The sequence below is a fragment of the Aythya fuligula genome, chromosome 10 (assembly GCF_009819795.1).
Source record: "Aythya fuligula isolate bAytFul2 chromosome 10, bAytFul2.pri, whole genome shotgun sequence".
In the NCBI taxonomy this organism is placed as follows: domain Eukaryota; kingdom Metazoa; phylum Chordata; class Aves; order Anseriformes; family Anatidae; genus Aythya; species Aythya fuligula.
The window spans coordinates 550,769-577,920 of NC_045568.1; the positions used below are offsets into that span (position 1 = coordinate 550,769).

Below are 27,152 nucleotides of genomic sequence, written 5' to 3' on the forward strand. Positions count from 1 at the left end.
CAAAATGTTAATTCTGCAAATGAAAAGTATTTTGTCTTTATAGATATCAACTGTACTACAATCCATCTGTAAAGTATCAAAAAATCACTTGTTAATTTGGAGAAAAACTAACCACATGTCCAAAATTTCTCGCCCTACAATCTTTTTCTCCTTTCTTCCACTACATTTCTCCATCATAGCCAATGCTGTCTGTGGTGATTTTATTTCACAACTTTCAAGTTCCCCTTGCCTCTAAAATCCAGCTTACTTCCCTCTCCTCCTCCCCCCGAAGAAAGCTAGCTGAATACCATTTGTTGAATAATTTATTTAGTGTAGGATTTCTAATATTTATCAAATACTGCTATCAGGTTTCCAACCACCTTAAACTAATGTCCAATGGTCTTATATTTGTGCAGATATAGCACGTTTTACACTTATCAATGGAAATTCACTTATGTTGTACTTTGCGTAAAGTAGTAAATATTTTAAAAGCAAAAGTTCAGTACAACTTTTGCTCAATCCTTTTATCCAAGAAATTTTGAATTAATGTGTATGTTTTCTCCTATTGATAAAATTCACGTCAATGGCCAAATCCTGTAGCCTGTAATCATAAGAATCAGAATGCCAAGAGAAAGGGCTTTTAGAAATGTAAGAAGCCAAGCAAAGCCTTGAGAATAATCTGCAAAGATACATGTTCTCAAAAATCCCTGTGTTAATTTATATAGTTACTAAAAAGAGCTTTTTAAAAAGCATGTATGTTATTAGTATCAGAGCTAAATACAAAGTCTTGTATTTGGATGATCATTATTGGTACTATTGCAACTTTTAAACAGTCCCATTATGTTGTCATGCCAAGAATGTGGCCTCTGCTTTTCCATCTTCTTCCCTTTGGGAAAATAATGAGGGGTGGTGAGAGAAGAGGGGCAATTAAGGTAAAGGCACCCAAGTCCAGTAAGGTACCTACAGTTCTTTTTAAATGGAGCACCAAAATAGCAACTCATTCTGGATGGCTACAGAAATAGCTGTTCCACCTGCACTGGATGTTGTTGACATTGCCCCCTTTAGCCCTAGTGCCAGAGTCGTTTGGAGAAGCTGGCAAAGAACACCCTCAGACGTTTCCAAACATCAGTGATTCCTGTCTGAGGAATAAACTTGTTAGATTATCTCTATGTTACAGGAATCTACTAGCAAATTGCTAATGGTACACTTGCCGAGGCGATTGGCTCCGGGGCAGATGCGTTCTGCAGCGGAGCGGGGATCGGACAGGCAGGGCTAATTTTTCCGGCACCGAGCCCACTCGAGGGAGCCGCCAGGACCCGGCAGCCCTCGCGAGGGAGGTAAACGAAGCCAGAAGGAGGCGTAGGCGGAGCCAGCAGCGCCCCCTCCCCGGCCGTTCATAAGCTGCCCCTAGGGAGCGCGAGCGACCATGAGCGCGGTGACCAGGACGGGAAAACAGGGCGTGGCGCGTCAGAAGGGAGTGGCGCGGCAGTTCGCTCAGGCAGGGCGAGTAGGAAGGGCAGAGCGCTCCCCCCCGCCCATATGAACACCTCTAACGGCGGTCTGCTGCTAGCTCAGCTGCAATGGTGTACACCAGGAACAGTGTGCTCTCCAGGAAGTCTGTACACACCCAGACCGACTGCCCGCTCAAAACTGGGGCAGTTCAAGTCTCCAGGTGCAAGGGAGTGCCTGAGCCTGTTGCTACCACCTGCGGGGGGCAGAGAGACTGTGTGTGTGAGGTGTGAGCAGGTGGATGATCTGGTCTGCCTCGTGGCAGAACTCAAGGAGGAGGTCGAGAGGTTGAGGGATATCACAGAGTGTGAGTGCGAGATAGATTTATGGAGCCACTCCCTGCGTGGCCCGAAGGACAGGCACCGGGGTGAGACACCCCAAATGGGGGTGGACCCCCTGCCCTGTTGCTGTCAGGCAGAGGCAGGGGACCTAGGAGTAGAGGAGGAATGGAAACAGGTCCCTGCTTGACATCGCAGGTGATGCCCTCCCCCACCGCTCCACCTTCCCAGGTGCCCTTACGCAAGAGGTTTGAGGCCCTGGAGATTGAGAGGCCGGTAGCTGAGGAAGAGGTAGTAAGTCTGCCCAGGAGGATGCATAGGGTGAGGAAGTCGACTCCATGCCTCAGGACTGCCTCCACCAGGACAGAAAGAAGGGTGATTGTTGTGGGTGACTCCCTTCTCAGGGGAACAGAGGGACCTATTTGTTGGCCTGACCCTACCTGTAGGGAAGTCTGCTGCCTCGCTGGGGCCAGGGTCAGGGACATTGCCAGAAGGCTTCCCAACCTGGTTCGCCCCTCTGACTATTACCCTCTTTTAATAGTCCTGGCTGGCAGTGATGACGTTGAAGAGAGAAGCCTGAAGACCATCAAATGGGACTTCAGGGAACTGGGACAGTTAGTGGATGGAGCAGGAGTGCAGGTGGTGTTTTTGTCCATCCCTACGGTGGCAGGGAGGGGTACAGAGAGGACACGGAAAGCCCACCTGATAAACCCGTGGCTCAGAGGCTGGTGCCAACACAGAAATTTTGTTCTTTTTTTGACCATGGGGCGCTTTACTCGGCACCTAGCCTGATGGCCACAGACGGGTCCCTATCTTTTAGGGGAAAATGGATCCTGGGCCAGGAGCTGGCAGGGCTCGTTGAGAGGGCTTTAAACTAGGTGAGAAGGGGGACAGGGCTGAAACAAGGCTTGTTAGAGCTGTGTCAGGGGTAACAATGACAAGGCTGGGCTGGGAGAGAAGGCAATGGCCCAACTGAAGCGCATCTACACTAATGCACGCAGCATGGGTAACAAACAGGAGGAGCTGGAAGCCATCATGCGGCAGGCAGGCTATGACTTGGTTGCCATCACAGAAACGTGGTGGGACCACTCTCATGACTGGAGTGCTGCAATGTCTGGCTAGAGGCTCTTCAGAAGGGACAGGCAGCATGGAAGGGGTGGTGGTGAGGCTCGCTATATCAGAAAGAGTTTTGATGTCATGGAACTTGAGGCTGGGAATGATAAGGTTGAGTCCCTATGGGTTAGGATCAGTGGGAAGGCCAAAAAGGCAAGCATCCTGGTGGGGATCTGTTATACACCGCTGAACCAGGATGAGGAGACTGATGAAGAGTTCTACAGGCAGCTGACAAAAGGTGCGAAATTGTCAGTGCTTGTTCTTGTGGGGGACTACAACTTCCCAGATATATCCTGGAAGCACAACACAGCCCAGAGAAAGCAGTCTAGGAGGTTTCTGCAGAGCATGGAAGATAACTTCCTGACGCAGCTGGTTAGTGAGCCTACCAGGGGAGGTGCTCCGCTAGACCTGCTGTTCACAAACAGAGAAGGACTGGTGGGAGATGTGGTGGTTGGAAACTGTCTTGGGCAGAGTAACCATGAAATGGTAGAGTTCTCCATTCTTGGAGAAGCCAGGAAGGGGACGAGTAAAACCGCTGTATTGGACTTCTGGAGGGCCAACTTTGAACTGTTCAGGACACTGGTTGGCAGTGTCCTCTGGGAGGCAGTTCTGAAGGGCAGAGGGGTCCAGAAAGGCTGGGCAGTCTTCAAGAAGGAAATCTTAATGACGCAGGAGCGGTCTGTCCCCACGTGCCCAAAGACGACCTGGTGCGGAAGAAGACCAGCCTGGCTGAACAGAGAATTGTGGCTTGAGTTTAGCAGGAAAAAGAGGGTTTATAATCTTTGGAAAAGAGGGCGGGCCACTCGGGAGGACTATAAGGATGTTGCGAGGCAGTGCAGGGACAAAATTAGAAAGGCCAAAGCTCATCTGGAGCTCAATCTGGTGACTGCCATTAAAGACAACAAAAAATGTTTTTACAAATACATTAATGCAAAATGGAGGACTAAGGAGAATCTCTATCCTTTACTGGATGCGTGGGGGAACTTAGTTACAAGAGATGAGGAAAAGGCTGAGGTGCTTAATGCCTTCTTTGCCTCGGTCTTTAGCGGCAAGACCAGTTGCTCTCTGGATACCCAGTACCCTGAGCTGGTGGAAGGGGATGGGGAGCAGAACGTGGCCCTCACTATCCATGAAGAAATGGTTGGTGACCTGCTACAGCACTTGGATATACGCAAGTCGATGGGGCCAGATGGGATCCACCAGAGGGTATTGAGAGAACTGGCAGAGGAGCTGGCCAAGCCACTGTCTATCATTTATCAGCAGTCCTGGCTATCGGGGGAGGTTGCAGTTGACTGGCGGCTAGCAGACGTGACGCCCATCTACAAGAAGGGCTGGAGGGCAGACACGGAGAACTATAGGCCTGTCAGTTTGACCTCAGTACCAGGGAAGCTCATGGAGCAGATCCTCTTGAGAGTCATCACGCAGCATTTGCAGGGCAAGCATGTGATCAGGCCCAGTCAGCATGGGTTTATGAAAGGCAGGTCCTGCTTGACAAACCTGATCTCCTTCTATGACAAAGTGATGCGCTGGGTGGATGAGGGAAAGGCTGTGGATATGGTCTACCTTAACTTCAGCAAGGCTTTTGACACCGTTTCCCACAGCATTCTCCTCAAGAAACTGGCTGCTCTTGGCTTGGACTGGCGTACGCTTTGTTGGGTTAGAAACTGTCTGGATAGCCAGGCCCAAAGAGTCGTGGTAAATGGAGTCAAATCCAGCTGGAGTCTGGTCATTAGTGGCGCTCCCCAGGGTTTGGTACTGGGGCCAGTTCTCTTTAATATCTTCGTCGATGATCTGGATGAGAGGATCGAGTGCACCCTCAGCAAGTCTGCAGATGACACCAAGTTAGGTGTGTGTGTCGATCTGCTTGAGGGTAAGAAGGCTCTGCAGGAGGATCTGGATAGGCTGCACTGATGGGCTGAGGTCAACTGTATGAGGTTCAACAAGGCCAAGTGCCTGGTCCTGCACCTGGGGCGCAATAACCCCAAGCAGAGCTACAGGCTGGGAGATGAGTGATTGGAAAGCTGCCAGGCAGAGAAGGACCTGGGAGTGATGGTTGATAGTTGGCTGAATATGAGCCAGCAGTGTGCTCAGGTGGCCAAGAAGGCCAACAGCATCCTGGCTTGTATAAGAAGCAGCAAGGCCAGCTTGTATCAGAAGCAGCATGCTTGTATCAGAAGCAGCATGGCCAGCAGGTCTAGGGAAGTGATTGTCCCCCTGTACTCGGCTCTGGTGAGGCCGCACCTCGAGTACTGTGTTCAGTTTTGGGCCCCTCGCTGCAAGAAGGACATGGAGGTGCTCGAGCGAGTCCAGAGAAGGGCGACGAAGTTTGTGAGGGGTCTGGAGAACAAGTCTTATGAGGAGCGGCTGAGGGAGCTGAGTTTGTTCAGCCTGGAGAAGAGGAGGCTCAGGAGCGAGCTTTCTGTAAGTACATTAAAGGAGGCTGTAATAAGGTGGGGGTTGGTCTATTCTTGCATGTGCCTGGTGACAGGATGAGGGGGAATGGGCTAAGTTGTGTCAGGGGTGTTCTAGGTTGGATGTTAGGAAGAACTTTACTGAGAGGGTTGTTAGGTATTGGAATGGGAAGTTGTTGAGTCACCATCACTGGAAGTCTTTAAAAGACGTTCATATGTTGAACTTAGCGATATGGTTTAGTGGAGGACTGGTTAGTGTTAGGTCAGAGGTTGGACTCGATGATCTTGAGGTCTCTTGCAACTTAGACAATTCTGTGATTCTGTGAAATCAATTCTTTGATGAAAACCTGTGCCTGCTTCCTTGCTGCCCCAAATCTTTCAGGCTGGCTTTCCCACTTAGGACAGCTCCAGCTAGGATTCCTTTTTTACTTGACCTTATACAGGGTTTGTTGCTCCCTTCCAAGTTAGGAGCAGGCTTTTTTTGTTAAATGACAATAGAGTGCACTCTTCAACATGTACTTTGCTTTGGGTGACACGTGGTGTTGCAAATAGGAGAAACCATGCACTTCCATAGGTGGATTAATAATTTTACCTCAATATCCTTATGATATCCTTCTCCTTCGATGTTCACCACATACCTAAGGCTTTGGGGTGCTCTGGAAATGCTGCTGTGCACGGCCCAAGGTGGGCTGTGGCAGGGCAGTTCTCTGCAGGCAATTTGTTAGTGAATAGGCAGGTGGCAGAGACCAGAGGAACTTCCATGGGTAAAGCATGAGCCAGAAGCCAGGTGGGGCCATTAATTCCTCTTCCCTTTGTAGTTCTGTTTCAATTTCTGGGGGGGTCAATTTGAAAACCTGCTCTGTGCCTAGTTCACAAAGTTGTGGGAAGTTCCTGGGCAGTGCCATGGATTGTCTCTTGGAGCCAGGCCATAGGGAGAGGCTGCCAAAGTTCTGAGAGAACTGTTTATATAATCCCTGGAAATTGGCATGGAAAGCATTCTGTAAGTTCTGGTCAGCTGGTCTGTTTTTAATAGAAATTATGAAAAAGAAAGATTTAGTGTGTCTTTTTAAATCCCACTAAGTTCTGTCTGCGTAATGACAGCAGCGTGACAGAGATTCACAGCACTCCCACATTCCTCCCCTGCTACAATTAATATGCTACTTCTTGCCACCCTCACAACATGTGTTCTTGCCTTTTCTGAGCTAGCTGCTGCTATGGGAGGCTGTGCCAGCAGAAGTCTAAATCTGGTCCATCGTGTTCAAAGAGTTCTAAGTCTTGAAGGGGTACAAAAATGGATTATGTCAAGGTAGCAGCAGCAGCCTGCCACAGTTGAGGCTGTTAGTTTCATGTATTTGCATCCATAATTAGTGTTGTGCTCAGCAGCAAGCGTGTTTGTGGGCAGAATGTGAGAGCCCCGTACATAGGTGGCTGTGGGACAGAGGGAGGCTGTGACTGGCTTGTCTTGCCAGAATTGCTGTTTGAGTTGGGCATTCTCATCATTTGTGGGTTGATCTAACGCTTCGGCCTTTTAGAGTTTGCATTCAGAAGGGCTGTCTGTTAGCAATGTGTATGTTAAGTTTGCTTTTGTTTCTGTTTTAAAGCATTTAAAATATTTTACAAACGAGTTTCCCTTTGCTTAGCTAAATTATTCTAGATACTGCATAGATACAGCTTGACTGCAGAAAAACATTTATAAATAGTGTTTAGCATCAAGTAATAAGTATTGTCTAATTTATTTGAAAGACCTATTTTAAATCATTCAGATTGGAGGAAAAAATATCTTTTATTGTGAATATTTCTAGACTATAATAGTAGTTACTGAACATTTCTGTTGCTTAGTAGCAAAATAATTTTGGAGTGCAGAGGATTTATTTCATGATGTTTATGCGAAGTCTGGGATTGGTCCTCTGGTTATATATGTATTACTTCAGGCAGTTTTTCTTTTTGAAAAAATGGAAAGATATGAGCTTCAATCGCGGTCACCAGTGGGGTCCCTCAAGGCTCCATTTTAGGGCCGGTACTTTTCAATATTTTTATAAATGATCTGGATGTAGGAATAGAGGGTATTTTGAGCAAGTTTGCTGATGACACCAAACTTGGAGGAGTTGTGGACTCAAATGAGGGCGTAAAGGCCTTGCAGAGGGATCTGGACAGGTTGGAGAGCTGGGCGATCACCAATCGCATGAAGTTCAATAAGAGCAAGTGCCGGGTCCTGCACCTGGGACGGGGAAACCCTGGCTGCACGTACAGACTGGGCGATGAGACGCTGGAGAGCAGCCTAGAAGAGAGGGATCTGGGAGTCGTGATAGACAGCAAGTTGAATATGAGCCAGCAGTGTGCCCTAGCAGCCAGGAGGGCCAGTCGTATCCTGGGGTGCATCAAGAACGGCATCGCTAGTAGGTCAAGGGAGGTGATTGTCCCGCTCTACTCTGCGCTGGTGCGGCCTCACCTCGAGTACTGTGTGCAGTTCTGGGCACCACAGTATAAAAAGGACATGAAACTGTTGGAGAGTGTCCAGAGGAGGGCTACGAAGATGGTGAAAGGCCTTGAGGGGAAGACGTACGAGGAACGGCTGAGGTCACTGGGCCTGTTCAGCCTGGAGAAGAGGAGGCTGAGGGGAGACCTCATCGCAGTCTACAACTTCCTCGTAAGGGGTTGTCAAGAGGCAGGAGACCTTTTCTCCATTAACACTAGTGACAGGACCCGCGGGAACGGGGTTAAGCTGAGGCAGGGGAAATTTAGGCTGGACGTCAGGAGGGGGTTCTTCACAGAGAGGGTGGTTGCACACTGGAACAGGCTCCCCAGGGAAGTGGTCACTGCACCGAGCCTGTCTGAATTTAAGAAGAGATTGGACTGTGAACTTAGGCACATGGTCTGAACTTTTGGGTAGACCTGTGCGGTGTCGAGAGTTGGAGTTGATGATCCTTAAGGGTCCCTTCCAACTCAGGATATTCTATGATTCTATGATTCTATGATTCAATCTTCAGACAGATAAATGCCTCTGGGCTGAAAGTCTAGCTGATACAGTGACCCAACTGAAAATTAAGTAAAAGAGATGTTTATTTTAAAATGTTGAATTGTATTTTGTTTGATCAAAAGGAAACATTTAACTTAAAAAAAATAATCTAGCTCAGTTTATTTTTAAATTACTTAAAAAATACAAAAAAGTTTAAAAGCTGAAATATTCAATTTGAAGAAGCCAACAAAAATATTTATTTTTCTCTCATTTGGAGCATGTCAAAGGGGCTGTTTGTCAAGCTTGAAGCCAATTTATGAGTAGTCTAAATGAGTATATGTTTTTTTTTTTTTTTCTAGAATTATTAATCTAAAATTTTTGTTCCTCTCCAACTGCCAGTTTTACAAAGCTACAAAGGAATTGGATCAGAATGTCTGTATTCTCTGAAGTGAAATTTCCTTTATTTTGGAGTCATTGCATAACCACTGTGTTGACTGGTGGAGACCATCTACAAAAAATATGACTTTATATGGGGAAAAGCATTTGAAAAGAAATGGTTTTGGTTTTGTTTACTTTGCAACATCTGTCTCTCTGCCATTGCCTTGTTGTTGGCTTTGTTAATTCGCTCATTCATAGTAGTCATTGAACATTATTTCCGTACTTTTTGGATTCATTTGCATTTATACACTGAATTTCTGTGCTAAAATTGTCATAACGGGGTCATAAGTTTTACATTAGTAGGTTTAAAAATTGCTACATCAAGAGGAGTTTTGAAAGAAAGCTTATTGGGAGATTTTATGTAAATAATTAAAAAGATGCTGAGACTTGAAGAAATTGAAAGAATTAAGTATCATTGCCGTTCAGTAAAAGCAAGGCAGTAAGTGTGTAGCCTACATTTGAATGCTCCTGAGCGTGTGCCTAATGAGATGCAAATATTAAGAGATTTAACCTCTCAACACTTATAAAAATACTGTCATTTAATAATAGAACAGATTCAACGTAGAGAATTCCACTACAGGTAATGCTTCTCCATTTGAAATAACTGATAAAAACTGTGATTTCAAAACATTATTTTAAGTTTTACATTTTTCTTTCAGCTTAAATTCAGGTTTTTGTTACATACTGACACCTCTAGATAAAATTGTGCTAAATGTGAAGGTAGCCTCAAATGAACTAAAGAAGCCTCCCATACTGAGTTAATGTGTTAATGAATTATTAATTGTTTTATTGGAGTGTGGAGCTGAAGAATATTCATTAATGTCAAAAAGTCTGGTGCCATGCATTAAGTCATCTAAATCATACTGACAGAATTCCTACATGTAAGGGTCTTCTGGCACAGCACACTTAGCTATTGGGGAACTTGTATTTCTGTATATTCAGTATGCTGGGTAGAGGAATGAATAGAGGAAAAAATAAGAAAAACATTTTCAGACATGCAACATGATATTCTAATAATTTAGGATAATTATCTATACCCCAATCTTAATATGGGAAAAATCATTTTCAATTTTGATTGCATTGATTAAGGAGTGCAAGATTTATCAGTTTTACTCAGATATAATACAAATATTTTAGGACAAGTTACTGTGTTTTGAAAAGCTTAGTGGAAAAGAATAGTAAGTTGAAATAGGAATATTATTATTCATTATGGGATTAATTATTTTTGACACTTTGTCACATCTATTTAAATGAAGTCTGTCTTTAGCTTAGGTATTGTATATTGTGAGGTTGTTGGTGCTGTTTTGTATAACTCAATAAAATTATCTTTTCTGTTGGAGGTATTTTTTGTTGAATTCAGTTCTTTCTGTTGAATCTCCTTTGCTTGCATCTGGCCTTTATGTTGATTTTGCTTCATTTTTTCGTTTGCCATGCTGTTCAGTTTTTGGATGCCAGGAGAACAAAGGTTTGTCTATTATTCGCAGTCAATTTTTTTCAAAATTCAATATTTATTGTGTATTTTTGTTTGCTTGTTAGAGATGCAGTAATCCTGTTTACTAAACATGTTCATAGCTTTAGTTTCCAAAAAGAAAAAAAAACAAAAAAACAACCAACCAACCAAATGCCCTCCCTCCTCTAGCTTCCTGCCAAGCTCCCTTCAATTACAGTGAGTGCTTTGATTGACTTCATAACTCAACTGCTGAGCACCCTGCAGGGTAGAATCACCTTTAGTCTATGAAGTAATTTAGAAAACATGGAATACTGAGTCTTCCAGCTTTATAGGTACATCTTGACTGTACTAATGGATGTGTCACTGCCTAGTGTTTGGGTTTGTTGGTTTGCCTTCTTTGCTCTTCATTTTATATGTAGCTGACACTGTGTGTGTGTTTTCATTTACTTTTCTAGAAGCACTTGAAAAAATATAAGTATAAACATCGTCACATGGATTTGCTATTTTATAAGGTCATTTATTATAGTTTCATCAATTCTAAAGAATTTTTGTAACAGCATACAACAAAAGTTTAATCAAAGACTAATCCTGCATTTGGATCATAAATTGATTTTTTTTTTTTTTTTTTCATTTATTGCAGCATCTGCAAATGACAATCCAGGCACTTCAAGATGAGCTTAGAACCCAGAGAGACCTTAATCATCTTCTGCAGCAAGAAAGTGGAAACCGAGGGGCTGAGCATTTTACCATTGAGCTCACAGAGGAGAATTTTCGAAGGCTTCAAGCAGAACATGACAGACAAGCTAAAGAGCTTTTCCTATTAAGAAAAACTCTAGAAGAAATGGAGCTTAGGATTGAAACACAAAAGCAAACACTAAATGCTAGAGATGAATCAATAAAAAAGCTTCTGGAAATGTTGCAAAGTAAAGGTTTGCCATCTAAAGGAATGGAAGATGACAATGAGAGAACTCGAAGGATTGCAGAAGCTGAATCTCAGGTTAATCATTTAGAAGTGATATTAGACCAAAAGGAGAAGGAAAACATACATCTTAGAGAGGTAAGGAAAACTCATTATTTGTTAATTTAAAAGATACTGCCAAAGTGCTTGCTGCAGTTTTAGAAATATATTTTCAAGTGTCTGAGTATCTTCTGCTTTCAGTGTTTCTTTAGAAAAAAAGAAGGATACATTTGTTTTAAATCAAAAATAAACACAAAGCAGGACTAAGAGATTGTGGAAGAAAAGTGTCACTTGAGGCTTATTGTCTTTGTTGATCTTTGCATACATTCTGGCTTATTGCATTTTGACAAATCAAAATTTGACAAACCAAGATGATTAGAACTACTGAAGAGAGAATGAACACCTCTTACTGTTATAAATTAAATAGTCAAAGGTGCACGCTACTTTTTTGTTTTATACCCGTTGTATTTGAAATCAGTGTTTTAAAATGTTTTGCCTTCCATAGCCAGAAGCCTTTGTTTATTTCTAATGCATTTTCATGTGTGGTATACAATTTTGGGGGATATATGTTGCATAACGTTGCCATATTGAAGCACTGGGGTGATGGTTGTGCTGCGCTTTGATAGATTTGCGCCCAAGCCCTCCTACACCAGCTGCCCACATCACTTGCTGATGAATTTTGGGACTGGATTTGTGATAATTGAATTAGGACAACTGAAGGAAATCTTACCCACTGTCAAGCCTGTGTGTCCCTCTGCATCCCAACAGCTTACATGACCAGTGTCAGGGAAACGAGGCCGTGAGTCTTTCGGAGAGAGATCCTGATGCTTCCTGCTGAGAAGGGCAATAGTTTCAGAGAGACCGAGTACAAGCTACCCACAGTAAAGGGGAATCAGGACCTACAGCTCTGTTTCCTTAGAAGTTCAGAACAGTGTAGTCTGATGTGAACTTCTAGTCTGGTAAAAAACACTAATTTCCTGATATATCAAAACATGAATAAAATTAGTACAAGAACATAGAAAACTCTTATTGACTCTTGTATAATGCTAAAGATTAAGAAGAGCTATTTACATCTACAGAATGTTGACAAAATATTTTCTTTGCTATGGGTGAATTGTTTTATATTTAAATTTTTAAATTACAGCTACTATGGTAGTGAAAAGGAATTCTTCAAATGCATTGAAAGTTTTTTTTTTTTTCCCATTTTTATTTTGTTTGACCTGGAAAATGAGGACTCAATGGTATCTGGAGCCCATCTAAAACTTGGAAATGCTGGAAAATTTGCAAGGCACAATCATATATTCCAATAAAGTTTTCTGGTGAACGTGTGGATCCTTGTGAACCTTTCCTCACACAGAACTTTCACTGATAAGCAAGGTCACCAGTTAATGAGGTCTTTTCATACTTCAGGGCCCTGAAAGGACTTGCACGAGGAATTAATGATACTGAATCTATGGTATGTGGATATATGGTATGTGGGAGAAGTTCTTTAACTAGCAGAGAAGTTGTTGGAATTTGCTCTGCTGTTTCCAAAATACTAGTTAAAACAGACTACTTACAGTAGGTTTCAGGCATGGATGACTTGCTATCTGTTAAATCTTGTTTTTTTTTTTTTTTTTTTTTTTTTTCTTTCTGTGATTGTACCTCATGTATATTATCAGTATCACTTATCAGTATCACTTAATACTAACTTGGTTATGTATTGGGTGTTGAATTCATTGACAGTGGAAATTTGAAGAAGGTTTTTAATTAGCGTAGCAGTCAAGTTCTTGAATAACCTTCCAAGAGTAGTAAAAGAAATACATGTAGAATTAAGTAGAGCTTGAAAAGTAGATAAAATATTTCAGAGTTCCCTCTGGGTTACTCTCTGGGCATAGGAAAAAAAATCTCTGAATTTATATGAGAATAAAGAGGTTCCTGGGGAGCACTGCAAGTTTACAGAGGTGTTCGCTGCAGTTTCTGCTTATGACATGCTGATATGCCTTGGTCAAAGCTTAAAAATTTACTAGGTTTGCTGAACAGAATCTGTGTCAGATTGGCAGGAACTATCTGTTGACCTGAGGATTTTAGCAAAGAACTTCCTTGCTGCTGTAAGAATCCAAAGCTTTGGGTGAAATCCTCTCTCTCTCCAGCACATATTTGTGGCTGCTGATTGATTGGTTTATTTTTCCCAGCAGATCTGAAGTTTGCTGTAGGAAGCTTGGAAGCATGACATGTGGGGCATGTGAACTCCTTAGAAACTAAACGTTTACCTTTTTTTTTTTTTTTTTTTTTTTTTTTTTTAAGGTAGCTGATTTTTATTGTTATTTTCTGGAAGAAAACAATATATGGTGTCTGCTTTCATAAGGAAATCATGTGTCCTGTAACAAACTGGTTCTTGGAAATACCCATGTGCAAAAGAATGTTCTTGGGTCTGGCAGTCCCTGTGTTAGTAGGTTAAAATTTGGAGGTCTGTCTTCAGGCCATGATGTCATACCATTGCATCCTTACGTTCAGAATTAAGTACCATGAAGATCACTAAATATACATTCATGTCATAAAACACACGATGCCTGCCTTCTAGTTCTTAAATAGGTTATCGCATGTCTTTTCTAGAATTTAAAATAAACATTTTTTTCCTATAATTTTGGGAGAACTGTAGGTAATATGGTGATTTTAGCATGTGGAAATCTAGTACAGATGTTTGGTATTACTTTTTTTTTAAACATAGTGGCCGCACATTATTTACCCTAAGTACCATTAAGTATTTTTTTATTATTGCTATTAAAAACTTGCCTTAGGCAAAGTCCCACTAAATCTCCAGTAAAGTGAAATGTTAAAATTCCAGCAAGTATTTTATTATGTATACATACACATATTATTACACATGCCCTCTCTATGTAACATACAGTTTCACTCAAATGGAATCTGAGATCATGCAGGATTTTATATGCACATTTTAACTCTTACCTTGCATGTATTCTTAAAATAAGGTTGTTGTACGCAGCTTAGTGCTACAGTGTTTTTTTTCCTTCTCTACATTTAGTAGAAAGAAGAACACAGCTTTATTATAATTTAAAGTGCACTTTTAAACTTTCAAATGTTTTTTAAATTTCTCTATCTTGAACTCAGCTTGGTCAAATAATTAAGGTCACTGATAGGATTTGAACTGCCATCATGAATTAGTTATTGCATGTTTTTAAAGTTATTAATGGAGCGAAGTTCCTTCTTTCACTGTGAATAGAACAGATGCCTTGCAGACTTTTGGTGTTTACTGTAAATGTCTTACACTGGAGCCAGTAGTAATTTACTAAGGAAATACTTTATCAACACCAAACATTTCTTCCCTGAAGTTAGTTACGTAGATTAACAACCATTCTGGACTGAATGTCTTTATTTGGTTCGTTAGTACCTCTTTCCTTTTATTTCTCCTGGCTCAGCTCAAAATATTAATCTAATCAGTAGCTATAAAGCGAATTACTTTCTATCAAAGTATCAATAGTAATACATGTTTTTAAGGTTACCTCTTAAGCATACAGAAGAAGGACTTTGCAATATTGACAGTCACTCCAGACATGAAAAAGTAGACACAACCTGATTATGCTCTAGAGAATAGTTACTACTTCTAATTTAGCCCATTCAGGTTTTGTTTGCCCCATGATATTCTTGCCAGGGTGCTTGGTTGCAATAGTGTTTATAAGTTCATGTGGAGGATCAGAAAGCTTTTCACTTAGGATTCAGTTTCTCTAAGGACAGGCTTGCTCCCCATGACATCACCACCACTAGTTTGGAATCCTGAATATGAGAAAAATGTCCGTGTGAAACTGACATTGATGTTTGAAAAGCAGCTAAAAAAATAGTTTTGGAATGAGTTAAAACAAGAGTTTGTTCGTGATCTTTTTATACCTTTCAGTATGTGGAGGGGGCAAATGTTGATCCTGACATCATTCCTGCAAGGGGCATCCTTTAGAAGCTAAACTGAGGACTGTCTTGAGTTGCATCAAAGCTAGTGTTGTCCCCAGCAGTAGAAATGTTATCATTGCACAGCTGTTGACCGAGTTCATGTGTTCGGACTTTAGGGCTGCACACAAACATCTTAGAGCCTAGCTAAAAATTAAACAGAAAAATGATTACTTTTTTGTTTTGTTTTGTTTTGTTTCCTTTAATCTTTTCTTTGTGTTCTTCCTAAGTCTTTGTTCTGTAAACATACTACTGCTTGGCAATAGGTTACTTACATGACTCACACTTCTGATCTGTTGATGAGTTTTCTTAGAAAGAATCAGAGCTGAATTTGAGGGGAGGAGTGAATTGAATTCCTTTGAATTCAATTCCCTTGAATTCCTTTGTATACTTCTCTGTTTTAGGCTCTCCAAAGTGCAAGAAGATGTACCCAGAGGGAGTGGTTAAGTTATAGAATACATTGAGGAACCTTATTGGAATGAAGATGTAAAAGCTACAGATCCCATAGAATTTATACTTGTAGCACTGTTTATTATTCTTAAAAGTGCATTTGGTCATATTACGTGCTATCTTTAACATTTATTTTAAATTATTTTCATTTAGTAATAGTTTCCATCCGATAATACATAGCTAAAACTTTTCTTATTTTAATGAATGTTCTAAGATAAGAAAACAAAACTTGTCAGTGTAGAAATTTGTGACTCTGACTGAAAAGAGAACTAGATTAAGAGTGATTTACGCATCTCTGTAGTTGCTCTGCACAGTCTGACACCTTAACAGTGCCATCTGATAGACACTCTTTGATCGCTTGATCTATTCAGGGAGAAGTTGTATTTCTACCTTCTTAGAGACTTTAAAAAAAAAAAAAAGATGAGTGCTATGTTATTAATGTAAAATATAATGAAAATAAAAGTGGGGGAGGGGGTAGAAGGAAGAACCATCTCTGAGGATTTAAAAAGTACAAAACCCAAACAAAGCACCAAACTATTTAAGATGTAGTGTTAGTGTATACATTGCTCATTATAAACAACAGTTACCTTATGCATCTCATTTGAATCAGTCAACACAAAACTAAGGAAATCACAGAAGTGTGAATGTATCTTCCAGAACTTCATCTCTTGAAATATAACAAATATATTTATATGTCCAGTGGTCTGTGTTGCACATAATTTTGGCACGTCTATTTTTTATAAATTCTCTTAATTTCTTTCCTAGTCTGTTCTCTTCTACCTCTCTCCTACCGATTAGGGAAGTGAAACAGAAGTTAAGCCAGCAAACTGGCCCCCCAGGAAATGAATGCTGAAGCTGAGGAATCAATCTGCATGAGCTCCTCTTCCATTCCTTGGCCACCGTGTGTTCTGCGGAGTGGCTATTCATTTCAGTCTGCTTTGTGAATGGAACAGTACTGGAAGTGAAATTGGAGTGTCTGTTGAAAGATTTGAATGAAAATAGGAAAATGTATTTTAGCACACTGAGTTAAGCAGTTTATGTTTAAAACATGAGGTGCTGGAAACTGCTGTAAACAGCTTTGGTCAAATCACCTTGAGAAGGAGACAGTAGGAAGTGAAGAAGCTTAGAAAAAGGGTAGGATGGACATTTGTGTGCTGAGTAGGCCTTGCATAAGAGGGTTTTCAGTTCTTCATTTAAGGTCAGCTGAGTGCTTGGGATGGAAGAGTTGCCTTTAGATTTGAGATTTCTAGCCCAAGCAATCTTCCCTGATAGCACAGACCCTGGTTCAAGCCAGCCAGATCTGGAGAGCTAGTCAGATAACCAGTCCTATCTACCTCGTGCAAGGCAATTAGTGTTTTGTGTATTTTAAAAATTCATGTGGATCAATTCAATTTCAAGTGTGGGCAAGACTGTACCTCAACATTGGGTAACTTTCTGTTACATCACAACCTGTCTCTTGAGGAGGAAGATCTAATGCTCTTAAAGGCCACTGCTTTTTATTTTCCTTCTGTTTTTAACTGTCTTGTAAGATCATGTTGATAACCGACTGAAAGAAGTGTAGGCTTGATTATATAGTATTTATGTGTTGGTCTAGGCTGTTCTTTATATATAAAAATGATATTTTAGGATCAGGTCAGAGAATTAAGACTTCAGTCAAGTTGTTTTGTATTCGTGGTGAAATACAGTTCATCCTTATCAAACCAATGAACTTAATGAAGCTTCATCCCTGTATTCTTCTAGTTATACTGGACACGTACAAGAATGTGCCCCACTCTTGCTGCCCCCTACCTGCATTTCATAGTGAGATACAATTGTTTTGTGCTTTTAACTTCCTTTGGGGCACTAGTTGGACAAATTTAAAGGCAGGATACGAAGTATCATTAGTTAATGATCTGACCTCGTATGGCAGATGCTGTCTTCCTACTTAAAAACCTTACAAAGAATTTAAGAGTGTACTGTTAAGCAAACATTAAATTAACAGTCATGTTGAGTGCACTTACTGTGGTCTTAAAATTACAGACCTTCACCCAGAAGGCAATAAGGATTTGGATGTGGACCTTAAACCTGAACAAACTTTTTTTCCAGATGCATTGTCCTGTAACACCCCAGAAGGAAAATGTTCTGGAAAATTATTCTGTACTGTCCTTTTCATACAAAGGCCTCTATTGAATCTTTTTATGATAGCAGTGCTTTCCAACTGTATAAGCATTTTCATAAGAATACTAGAAGAGACTGAGAATCTGAATAATTGCAGTTATTGTTGAAGTTGCTGTAAACTGACATCTCTTACTGCCTGCAGCACCGTCTCCCAAGAAAAAAGCTCTAGAACTCTAGAAGGTTGCTTTGTATAACCCTCCCCCCAACAAAGTTCTACTTTTTTTAAACCTATATAACTCCAAACCCCATTTTGTTGTTCTAATAGCTAGTCTTCTAAATCCTGAAATAAAACTGCTGTTTTCAGCACATCACAGATTTTAACTAAGTTGAAAAAGCTGATGGTGAGAGAAATCCATTAGCAAGGTTTGTTGTAGGAGTCATGCAGCCTTTTATCCAGACCAAAAACCCAGGCATTGAAATTGCATAAGTTTGACTTCTGAGAAACAGCAACAGGCTAACGTTTTGACAATGAGTGTGTGTGCACGTGTGTGTATGTGGATGTGAAAACAAGAGAAGAAAATGCTATGTCATCTTTATACCAAAACAACAAAAAGAATCCTGAAACCTGCCTCCTAAAAGGAAATACTGTTTTTCATTTGCTAAAATTTTTCCTTGTACACATCTTAAACTGTGTAGCAAATAAGTTTTGTCTTTGTATTTGCATGGCTTAGGTGAGTAATAATAGTGGGAGTGTATAGTAGACACTAGAATATGCCTAATATAAACTCTCCCTGGAGCTTCACATGAACTTAAGACTGATAAAGGCAACATGGAGTGTTAGACCAAACCATTTAATGAAACAAGATTTCTTATTTAGTAAACAGATGTAATGTTGTTGAACCAATCTGACACCTTTCTTCAGAAAGAACACATTGTCTTTGATCTACTGGAACTAGAATTTCTGGTCACTAACTTATCTAGTCATCTCCTAATTTTAGAGATGTATTTGTTGCCTTGTGAGATGATTGTGATGAAAGGTTGATATTTTTTATGTTGACAGTTTGAGCCTGATAGTCTGACATGATTATAGAGGTTTTGGTATATTTATTATCAGATATAAAATTTGACAATGAGTATAAATAGATATCCTATCTCAGCATTTAAGATTTTAAGATTTTGTTAAAACGTTGAAAAAGTAACCCATGTCTTCTGAAGGGCATATACGCCAAAACGCGGGTATGTTTGAAAATAACTCAGAACCAAATCCTGTCTGTGTTTTTCTTCCATGAGTCATCTGAATGAGGTTAATGGCATTAGCTGAGTGAGTTCATAGAATCATAGTTACAGTGAATGGGATTAGATTTGAAAGAAAGAATGAATCTGGACTTCTGACAAGTGCTTGGTTACACCAAGCAAGGTGTAACCAAGAAGGAAGTAGTTCACTGTAGCTTTTCCATAGATGGGGCTGACTCCTTCACCCATTTGGCTTATCTCCACTTAGCAGCACATAAGTCATCACACGTAAATCAGTTTCTTTTCAGATTGTTCTTCTCCTCCCTGAAACATAAAGTCTAAAATACCAATAAAACCAGACTTTTTTTTTTTTTTAGAGCCATTATATTATGAATATATTTAGAATAGTTGCTGGTTCTGTGTTTTAGTGGCTATTGTTTCAAGATTAAGGGCCTTATTAATATAGGCAGTTTATCTGAACTCAGGGGACTATTTACTATTAAGCATATCTGTAGGGTTTAGGCCCTTGCCTGTTCCTTCCAATTCCGTGTAAGAGTCAAGCGATATTCCTGCTGGTCTTTTAAAAACACTTCATGGTTCTTATTGAAGGCAATGAAGTGATAAATAAAAAAGAGGCGTGATCTAGTGAAGTGTAAATCAGACACACTTCCCTAATTACTGTAAGAGGAATGTATATTCAATACAATATAGATAGTAATATGTTCCCAATTTTTTGGGAGGTGTAGAAAGACAAACCTATAGTGTTTCATATTCTACAGACTCAGGAGAGGTAAGGGACATATCTGTTGTATTTTTAATTGCTCTGCTTTTTACACATTCACTTGAATTTATTTTCTTTAAATATATGGCTTGTATTCTGACCTAGACACTTTTGATATTAGAAGATTTTGCACACAGTCCAAATTCCACTGCTATAATTCAGAAGAAGAAAATCTAGTAATTGACATAGAGAAAAATGCTTACTCAGTTTGTTGCTACTATACTTGGTAATTGCAAACAGGTTCTTAGTTGTATGTCACTGAGTACTGGCTAGTCATCCTCTACTAGGAAAATTCTTATGCTGCCATTGCTCTGCTGTGCTGGCAAGCTGATTCCTAATTCACTTCAAGCAAGTATTTCTTGTGAAAGTGTTTCAGTTGGGATTAGTCCTTGCTAAAGTGAAAGGATATGTTACTAAAGGGAATGTACTTCACACACTTTTCTCCTTAAAAATCTGCATTTGCAGAAAGCATTATTTCCATCTGTTAATAGATAAGTAACAAAAAGCATATTTCTTTGGTCACAATGCTTTAATCAGCCATGGCTCTTGATGCCTTATATTTCCCTGAATATAAATTTATTTACAAAAACAAGCGAATCTTTGTTTTTAGATTTATAACAATGATTTTAAACTAAACAATGTCTTTATTTTTTTGGCTCATTATTTAACACAAAAATTCACATTGAAAAATCTTCTAAAGATCATGCATTAAGAGAGTGAGAGCTTGCGTAATTTCTCATTTCATGCTATCTTTTCAGAAAGTTCCTGCACATGGTGAGTTAGTTACATTTCTACTTGCTCTTTCATAACACAGCTGAATTTTTACAAGGTTTAATAAAACGGATGCAGTGGTCTTTGGTTGCCGAACAAGAAATAGCCTATCACATACTAAGTACCTGCTTTTTTTTTCTAATAATTGTTATTAACTTTTGCTTTTATTTGCCTCATATCCTTTTGTGACTATTGGTAATATACAGATGATATTTTAAGACTGAAGTTAAATTGAGTTCAGATTTCTCCCAGATAAATTGTTTAATTACAACTGTATAAAACCCATAAGAATTAGTATTGATTCTTCAGGATTATTTTTGACCAGAAACAATTGTTTGGTAATGAAGCAGTGCATTTGCTGTGGTAGCTAGGTGCAAGGTAAGTCCAATTATGGTTCAGATGTGGTCTTTAAAGCATGGTTCTTGGTCCTTCTTCACCAGACATTGGCAGCAGATGCCACTTACTGGAGAGCTGAAGTGAAAAACTTTTTTCTTTTTTTTTTCTAAAGCATGCATCAGTTTTCTAAATGTGTATAACTGACTGATATCTGACTAATACAGAAGAGGTTTTAGTCACTTTAGTCAGTGCATTGAATGAATAAGTAGCCAATGACATGTTATACAAGCAGTACATATTAAAATCTACTAGAAATTATGATAAATCCTATGATCACGTTATTCTTTTGTAGCATTGTTTACATTAAAATAAAGGTTACATAACACATTTTATGTTTTCCTAGAAAAACTGTGCTATGAAAATGGGAGGTCTGGGTAAACCTGGTGTATTTTTTTTCATATATCCTCTTCTCAAGGGGTGCAGATTTAAAAAAAACACAAAAAACAAAAAACAAAACAACAACGAAAAACAAACAACAAAACAAAACCCACAAAACCCAAAAAACACTTATGCAATAGTCCAAGAGTAAAGATTTTTTTTATTTGCTTGAGTTTCCAGTTTCTTTCCTTTTAAGTTAGCAGATGGTTTATGATCTGCAGTCATATAACTTGTGAAGTATAGAGTACTGTAGGTTCTGTTTTCTTCATTAGCTTCTGACTCTGATATCATACCTTTTTCAGATGCTTGTTTCAACTATCCACCGGAATTGTATAGTTTCTTCTTTTTAAAAAAAAAAGAAAAAGAAAAAGACATGAAATCCCCTGAAAAGTATTAATGTTGGTGTTCAGAGTTACAATGAAAAAAATATCCCTGATCGCATTGAAACCTGAGTGCAATGATATGCATGCTTATGAGTAGTGTCTGTGAGCATCATATAAATTGCACAGCATAGGGAGCTGTATTAGTGAACCATCTCAACTCTTCTCCTTATCACAAACCATTCTCCATGCATGGAGATTAGTGACAATAACCAGGAAAAGTTAGCTCTGTACTTTTTTATGTAAAGATAAATGCAGTGTGTTTCCTTAATACTCAGCAGCCTTCCCAGACATCACTTGTCCAGTTGCATGCACCTTACTTTGCTTCCTCTGGAACAGTTGGACTTCTGGACATGAATTTTCATGCATATGTGCTGTGAGGTGTATGATGACACAGGCTTTGCAGTACGGGAAAATACATTCAGCACTGGAAGTCACTGACATCCAAATTACGAATTACAAATTATGAGTTGCTTCAGAATATCATAGAATCATAGAATATCCTGAGTTGGAAGGGACCCATAAGGATCATCAACTCCAACTCCTGGCACCACGCAGGTCTGCCCAAAAGTTTAGACAATGTGACTAAGTGCACAGTCCAATCGCTTCTTAAATTCAGACAGGCTTGGTGCAGTGACTACTTCACTGGGGAGCCTGTTCCAGTGTGCAACCACCCTCTCGGTGAAGAACCCCTTCCTGATGTCCAGCCTAAACTTCCCCTGCCTCAGCTTAACACCCTTCCTGTGGGTCCTATCACTGGTATTTACGGAGAATAGGTCACCTGCCTCTCCACTCCCTTCGCAAGGAAGTTGTAGTTGACTGTGATGAGGTCTCCCCTCAGCCTCCTCCAGGCTGAACAGGCCCAGTGCCCTCAGCCGCTTCTCATATGTCTTCCCCTCTAGGCCCTTCACCATCTTCGTCGCCCTCCTCTGGACACTCTCCAACAGTTTAATGTCCTTGTATTTTGGTGCCAGAGCTGCACACAGTACTCGAGGTGAGGCCGCACCAGCGCAGAGAAGAGTGGGAGGTATAGTAATCTGCCTTCAAATGAGATATCTACAGCCAGAAGTGCCTGTTATGGATGATAAACTTTGTTATTCTACAGTTTCAAATGTTGAATCTCTTCTAAAATCTCTCTAAAACTCCTTTAAAAAAAAAGTACCTAACTTGATCTGTTCACATCATTCACAGCAAGTACGTAGACTTATTATAGTCACTAGATGGCACTCTTGAATGCAGATTGGATTTTATACTGGCTTGCATCCCTTTCACAGATATCGTGCCCTATTTATTGTAGCTCATTTTACAGTGATAGAATGAATTAAGAAGAGCAATACCTTCATTTCAATTTAATGGAAAGATGCTCACAAGAATTGTATTCAGTCTGTAAAGTGAATGCAATTTAGAATAGCTGCATCTAAGATTCTATGCAAGTAGAGTAAAAAGTGAAGTGAAGCTCTCTATACAGCAAGTCAGCAATTATGTCTGAATAGTGGAATTTGGCTCCAAGTTTTAACCAAGGTGCAAGTTACGTTAATTTACAAATGTAGGAGAGCAAACTAATGTCATCTTCCTCTTTTGAATCAATTGGAGTTTCACCATTGTCATGCATACCGACTGCTGAAACGCCTTGTCACTGATCCCATGTGATTGGAACCTGGAAGGTGGACAGCAGAGAATATCTCAAGTCACACTGTTGCGCCCTGCTGCATTTCAAGATAGGCTTGTAATAACTAGCTTTCTCAGAAGCTTTTCTGCCTGTGTAATGGCTTGGTAACATACAACCCTTCAGAAGAGGCCACGGCAACACATACATAGAGAATGGTTTGTGATGTAGTTGGAGTCTTCTGGCAAGAAACCCCATCTATAGATGTAGCCTTCATGAATATGTGGAATGCTTCCTGTAATTACTTCATTATATAAATGAAAGTACCTGGCATTAAATGAGAAGGCTATCTAAATGTCACCAAACTAAATAAGCTGCGGCATGATTTTCAACCAGGAAAGTAAATAAGAACAACTAAGAATCAAAACAAACAAAAAATGTGCTTATTGGATAATTATGTTGACAAATTGTGTGCCTATATACCCACATTTCTTATGTAGCAGTATACATAGTAGCACTTTTATGGTACTGTTGCTATAGGTAAAGTCTTCCCAGTTTTTCTGTTATAGAAACATGAAGAAAGCTTTCTTACATGTAGACCTAGATATTTCATAGCTTGTAAGATGTAATAGCATCACGTGCAATTTTATTTATTTATTTTTATTTTCACTTGCACTTTCCAGGTAATACTTCGAGGCCATTTAAAGGCCTTCCTTATGTACAGTGGGAGAGGGTGAGCAAGAAGGGCACTTGTCAAAATTATGTAGAGAAATAATGTACTCTGGCAAAGCTTCATATACTTTGTAAAATCGTATTTTCAGAATCACAGAATTGTCTAGGTTGGAAGAGACCTCAAGATCATTAAGTCCAACCTCTGACCTAATACTAACCAGTCCTCCACTAAACCATATCGCTAAGTTCAACATCTTTTAAAGACCTCCAGGGATGGTGACTCCACCACTTCCCTGGGCAGCCCATTCCAATGCCTAACAACCCTCTCAGTAAAGAAGTTCTTCCTAAAACCTAAAGCACCCCTGGCACAACTTTAGCCCATTCCCCCTCATCCTGTCACCAGGCACATGCAAGAATAGACCAACCCCCACCTTATTACAGCCTCCTTTAATGTACTTATAGAGAACGATAAGGTCACCCCTGAGCCTCCTTTTCTCCAGGCTGAACAAAGCCAGCTCCCTCAGCCGCTCCTCGTAGGACTTGTTCTCCAGACCCCTCACCAGCTTTGTCGCCCTTCTCTGGACTTGCTCGAGCACCTCCATGTCCTTCTTGTAGCGAGGGGCCCAAAACTGAACACAGTACTCGAGGTGCGGCCTCACCAGAGCCAAATACAGGGGGGTAGTTCTCCTACAGTTCTGCAGATATATTGTTTGCTGATATGAGCCCTGGTGCTATGGACATAAGAGATACTGCCTTTTCAAAGAAAATCTGGAAAATGTGTAATCTTCTGGAGCAGTAAGAACAGCTGTTTGCGTCCTGCCTCAGACAAATCAGTGGTGAACAAGGTAACGAAGCAGTAGTTTCAAGCAGTATTGCAAAGATGACTGAGGGTTTCATTTGGAAAGAAAAGTTGAGTATTAAAGGTCTGGAAATTATCTTTTAATCACATTTTATTCTAAAATAATTTTTAATCTGTATAAGCCGGTCAAGTGTACGGGCAAACTATGATTGTTCCAAATGTTAGCAATGTTTTAGCAAGATCAAGTTCAAACAGTGCTGAATTAAACAAGTGTTTATCACAGTTTAAGGCACCTTTGTGGCACCTTTGTGAAGCCCTCATGGCTTCGGCATTCCTCATTTTGAAATGATGGTGCAGAGCCTGCCATTCAAAACAACAGTATTTTCAGTGAGAAAAGACATCACTGTTTTGCATCATGAGGCTCCTAGGCTACATGTTATTCCTGATCAATTTATTTCCTAAATACTCATATTTCAACTTTTCCCTGCTTACATTTTTACAAGTGATTGTGGAAGTGCTGGATAGAAGAGAACACCCAATATGCTGCCGCCTCAGTTGTTCCTTTTGCTGTCATTTATTAGACATTAATTAGACATTTATTAGACATTTGGTGAAGAATTTCAGTATCCTTGGGACTTACCACACTGACAATTTCCTAAGATGGTAGTTCTCATTCTTCGCTTTTTGCCCTTGCATAGATGTCTGAGGTTTTTGTAGCCTGAAGAGTAACAAAATGGTGAAGAAACTTGTGTTTGAAGATGTTTCCTGATGTTGTTGTGCAGTTGTCCAGACACACCACAAACCAGTTCTTCATGTTATAGAGCCCTCTTGGGAGAGCTTTTTCAGAAAGGAAGTAGAATCTGTATTCTGTTTAAATGTGTACCATCATAGTGCAGGAAAAGGGATTTTTATTGCAGTTGCATTGTTTTTCCCAACAAAAAAATTGGTCTGCTTCAGTGTATTGATTGACTGAACACCTGCACATGTTTGAGTCAGAACAATCAGTTTATTCTCAATTATTCCTCACTTGCTTGGACAAAATCATTTTCAGCTCTCAACTTGAAAAGGGCATATTTTCACATCAGAGTACATCTGGCAGACAGAAGGTTTTCTGCTGATAACAAATCTCAGAAACTATTATCAATATAATGTTACCCTTCAGCTTCTCAACAGTACTGTGAGCATTTACAGTGGTCTTGGCAGTGCTTATGTCCCATCTGCATCACTGAGGCACAGACTGATTGGCCAGAAAAAAAGGAAATCTTACCAAGAGATTGGGAACAGATAAACATACTCCCTCTTGTGTGTCTTTCTTATCTCAAAGTTTTAACACCAACTCAGATGATAGAGTTTATGAAAACAATAGAGGACTTCAGGATGGTCAGATGGAGCTTCTGGAGGGATTCCAGACTGGGGCTACTTTGCTCATTTGTTTCCATGGGGCCCTTCAGCGTGAGGGATTTCTTGCCTCTGTCACATGTAGATGGAAACCTGGTGTCACATGTGAACTTGGTCTTTAACTTATTAGCTATTTCTTCAGAATGGTTTGCATTCCAGCAAAGTCTAAAAATAATGGATTCAATCTCCAGAACACCTGGGTATTTTTTTTTTTCTGATGGAAAAAATACAGCATTAGATACTTTCATAAAGCTTTTTTATCCTCTCTCTCCTCTGGAAACAAATTATAAATATTTTATTATTAAACTGGGTATTCCAAATGTCTGAATTTATGGTGGTTGAGCTTCACAGGAAACTTTGCTTCAGTTTAACATTGTGGAGCTTTAACTAATGCAAAATGTATTTGAGTGTTTCCTAGAGTCTCCTCCCACTAGAATCACTGGGCAGGATGACAGCCTTAAACTGCATATATAAGGGAAAGTGCAGGCTGAGTAATTATGAATGGTAGCAAGCAGGGTTTGGGACTGGTATGTACATTATCATGTGATTATATTAGGGAAATGCTTACCAGTTATTTAAGACATGCTGACAGCCTTAGCAGAAATTCTCCAGGGATGCTAAATGGAAGGACTAACTTGATATATTTGGTTTGCCAGTTGTGGGGGTTGTCCTTCTGTGGATTCACTGCAAACAGGAATATCAAAGAGTTCTCCAGTCTCTGACTGGTCAGAGATCTCTAAAGGATGTTTTCTAGAGTCAGTGGTCAGGTTAACATGTGTTCCTCTTGTGAAAGTCTTGTGGCCAAAGCAGCAGTTCAGCTAGCATCTCCAACATTGACATGTCCTTTGGATTCCCATAGCTGTTCCAGCTGGCTGTGGAGGCCATGTTCAGTAATCTTTTAAATCAGATTTCTTGTCTTTGAGAGACAAGATGGAGAGATCAAATGGAGAGATCCATTTGATACTTTAGTCTACTCATGATGTTTGGTAGTAGTATGCTTATTGAATAGATATTTACTATGGAAAAGTCACCTTCAGTCAATTGCATGAGCATGAAGGAATCTACAAAGAATGCTTATGTCAGAGTGGAAAAGGTTTTGTGTGTGATTTGAACAATTACATTTGCTATTGTGACAGATAAATGTACTTGACTGTATTCCC

General features: G+C 40.1%; 1 protein-coding gene across 7 annotated transcripts in view; it reads left to right on the forward strand.

Moving 5' to 3' along the window:
• Positions 1-27,152, forward strand: part of ERC2 (ELKS/RAB6-interacting/CAST family member 2) — a 551,904-nt gene that overhangs the window by 76,814 nt on the left and 447,938 nt on the right. For all 7 annotated transcript variants that reach the window (XR_004253689.1, XR_004253691.1, XR_004253692.1 and 4 more), the window contains exon 3: positions 10,775-11,191. Coding sequence is in view for 1 of the 7 variants with exons in the window: in XM_032193894.1 (XP_032049785.1) it covers positions 10,775-11,191 (417 nt within the window). In the remaining 6 variants the exon portion in view is untranslated. The remainder of the gene's footprint in view (positions 1-10,774; positions 11,192-27,152) is intronic.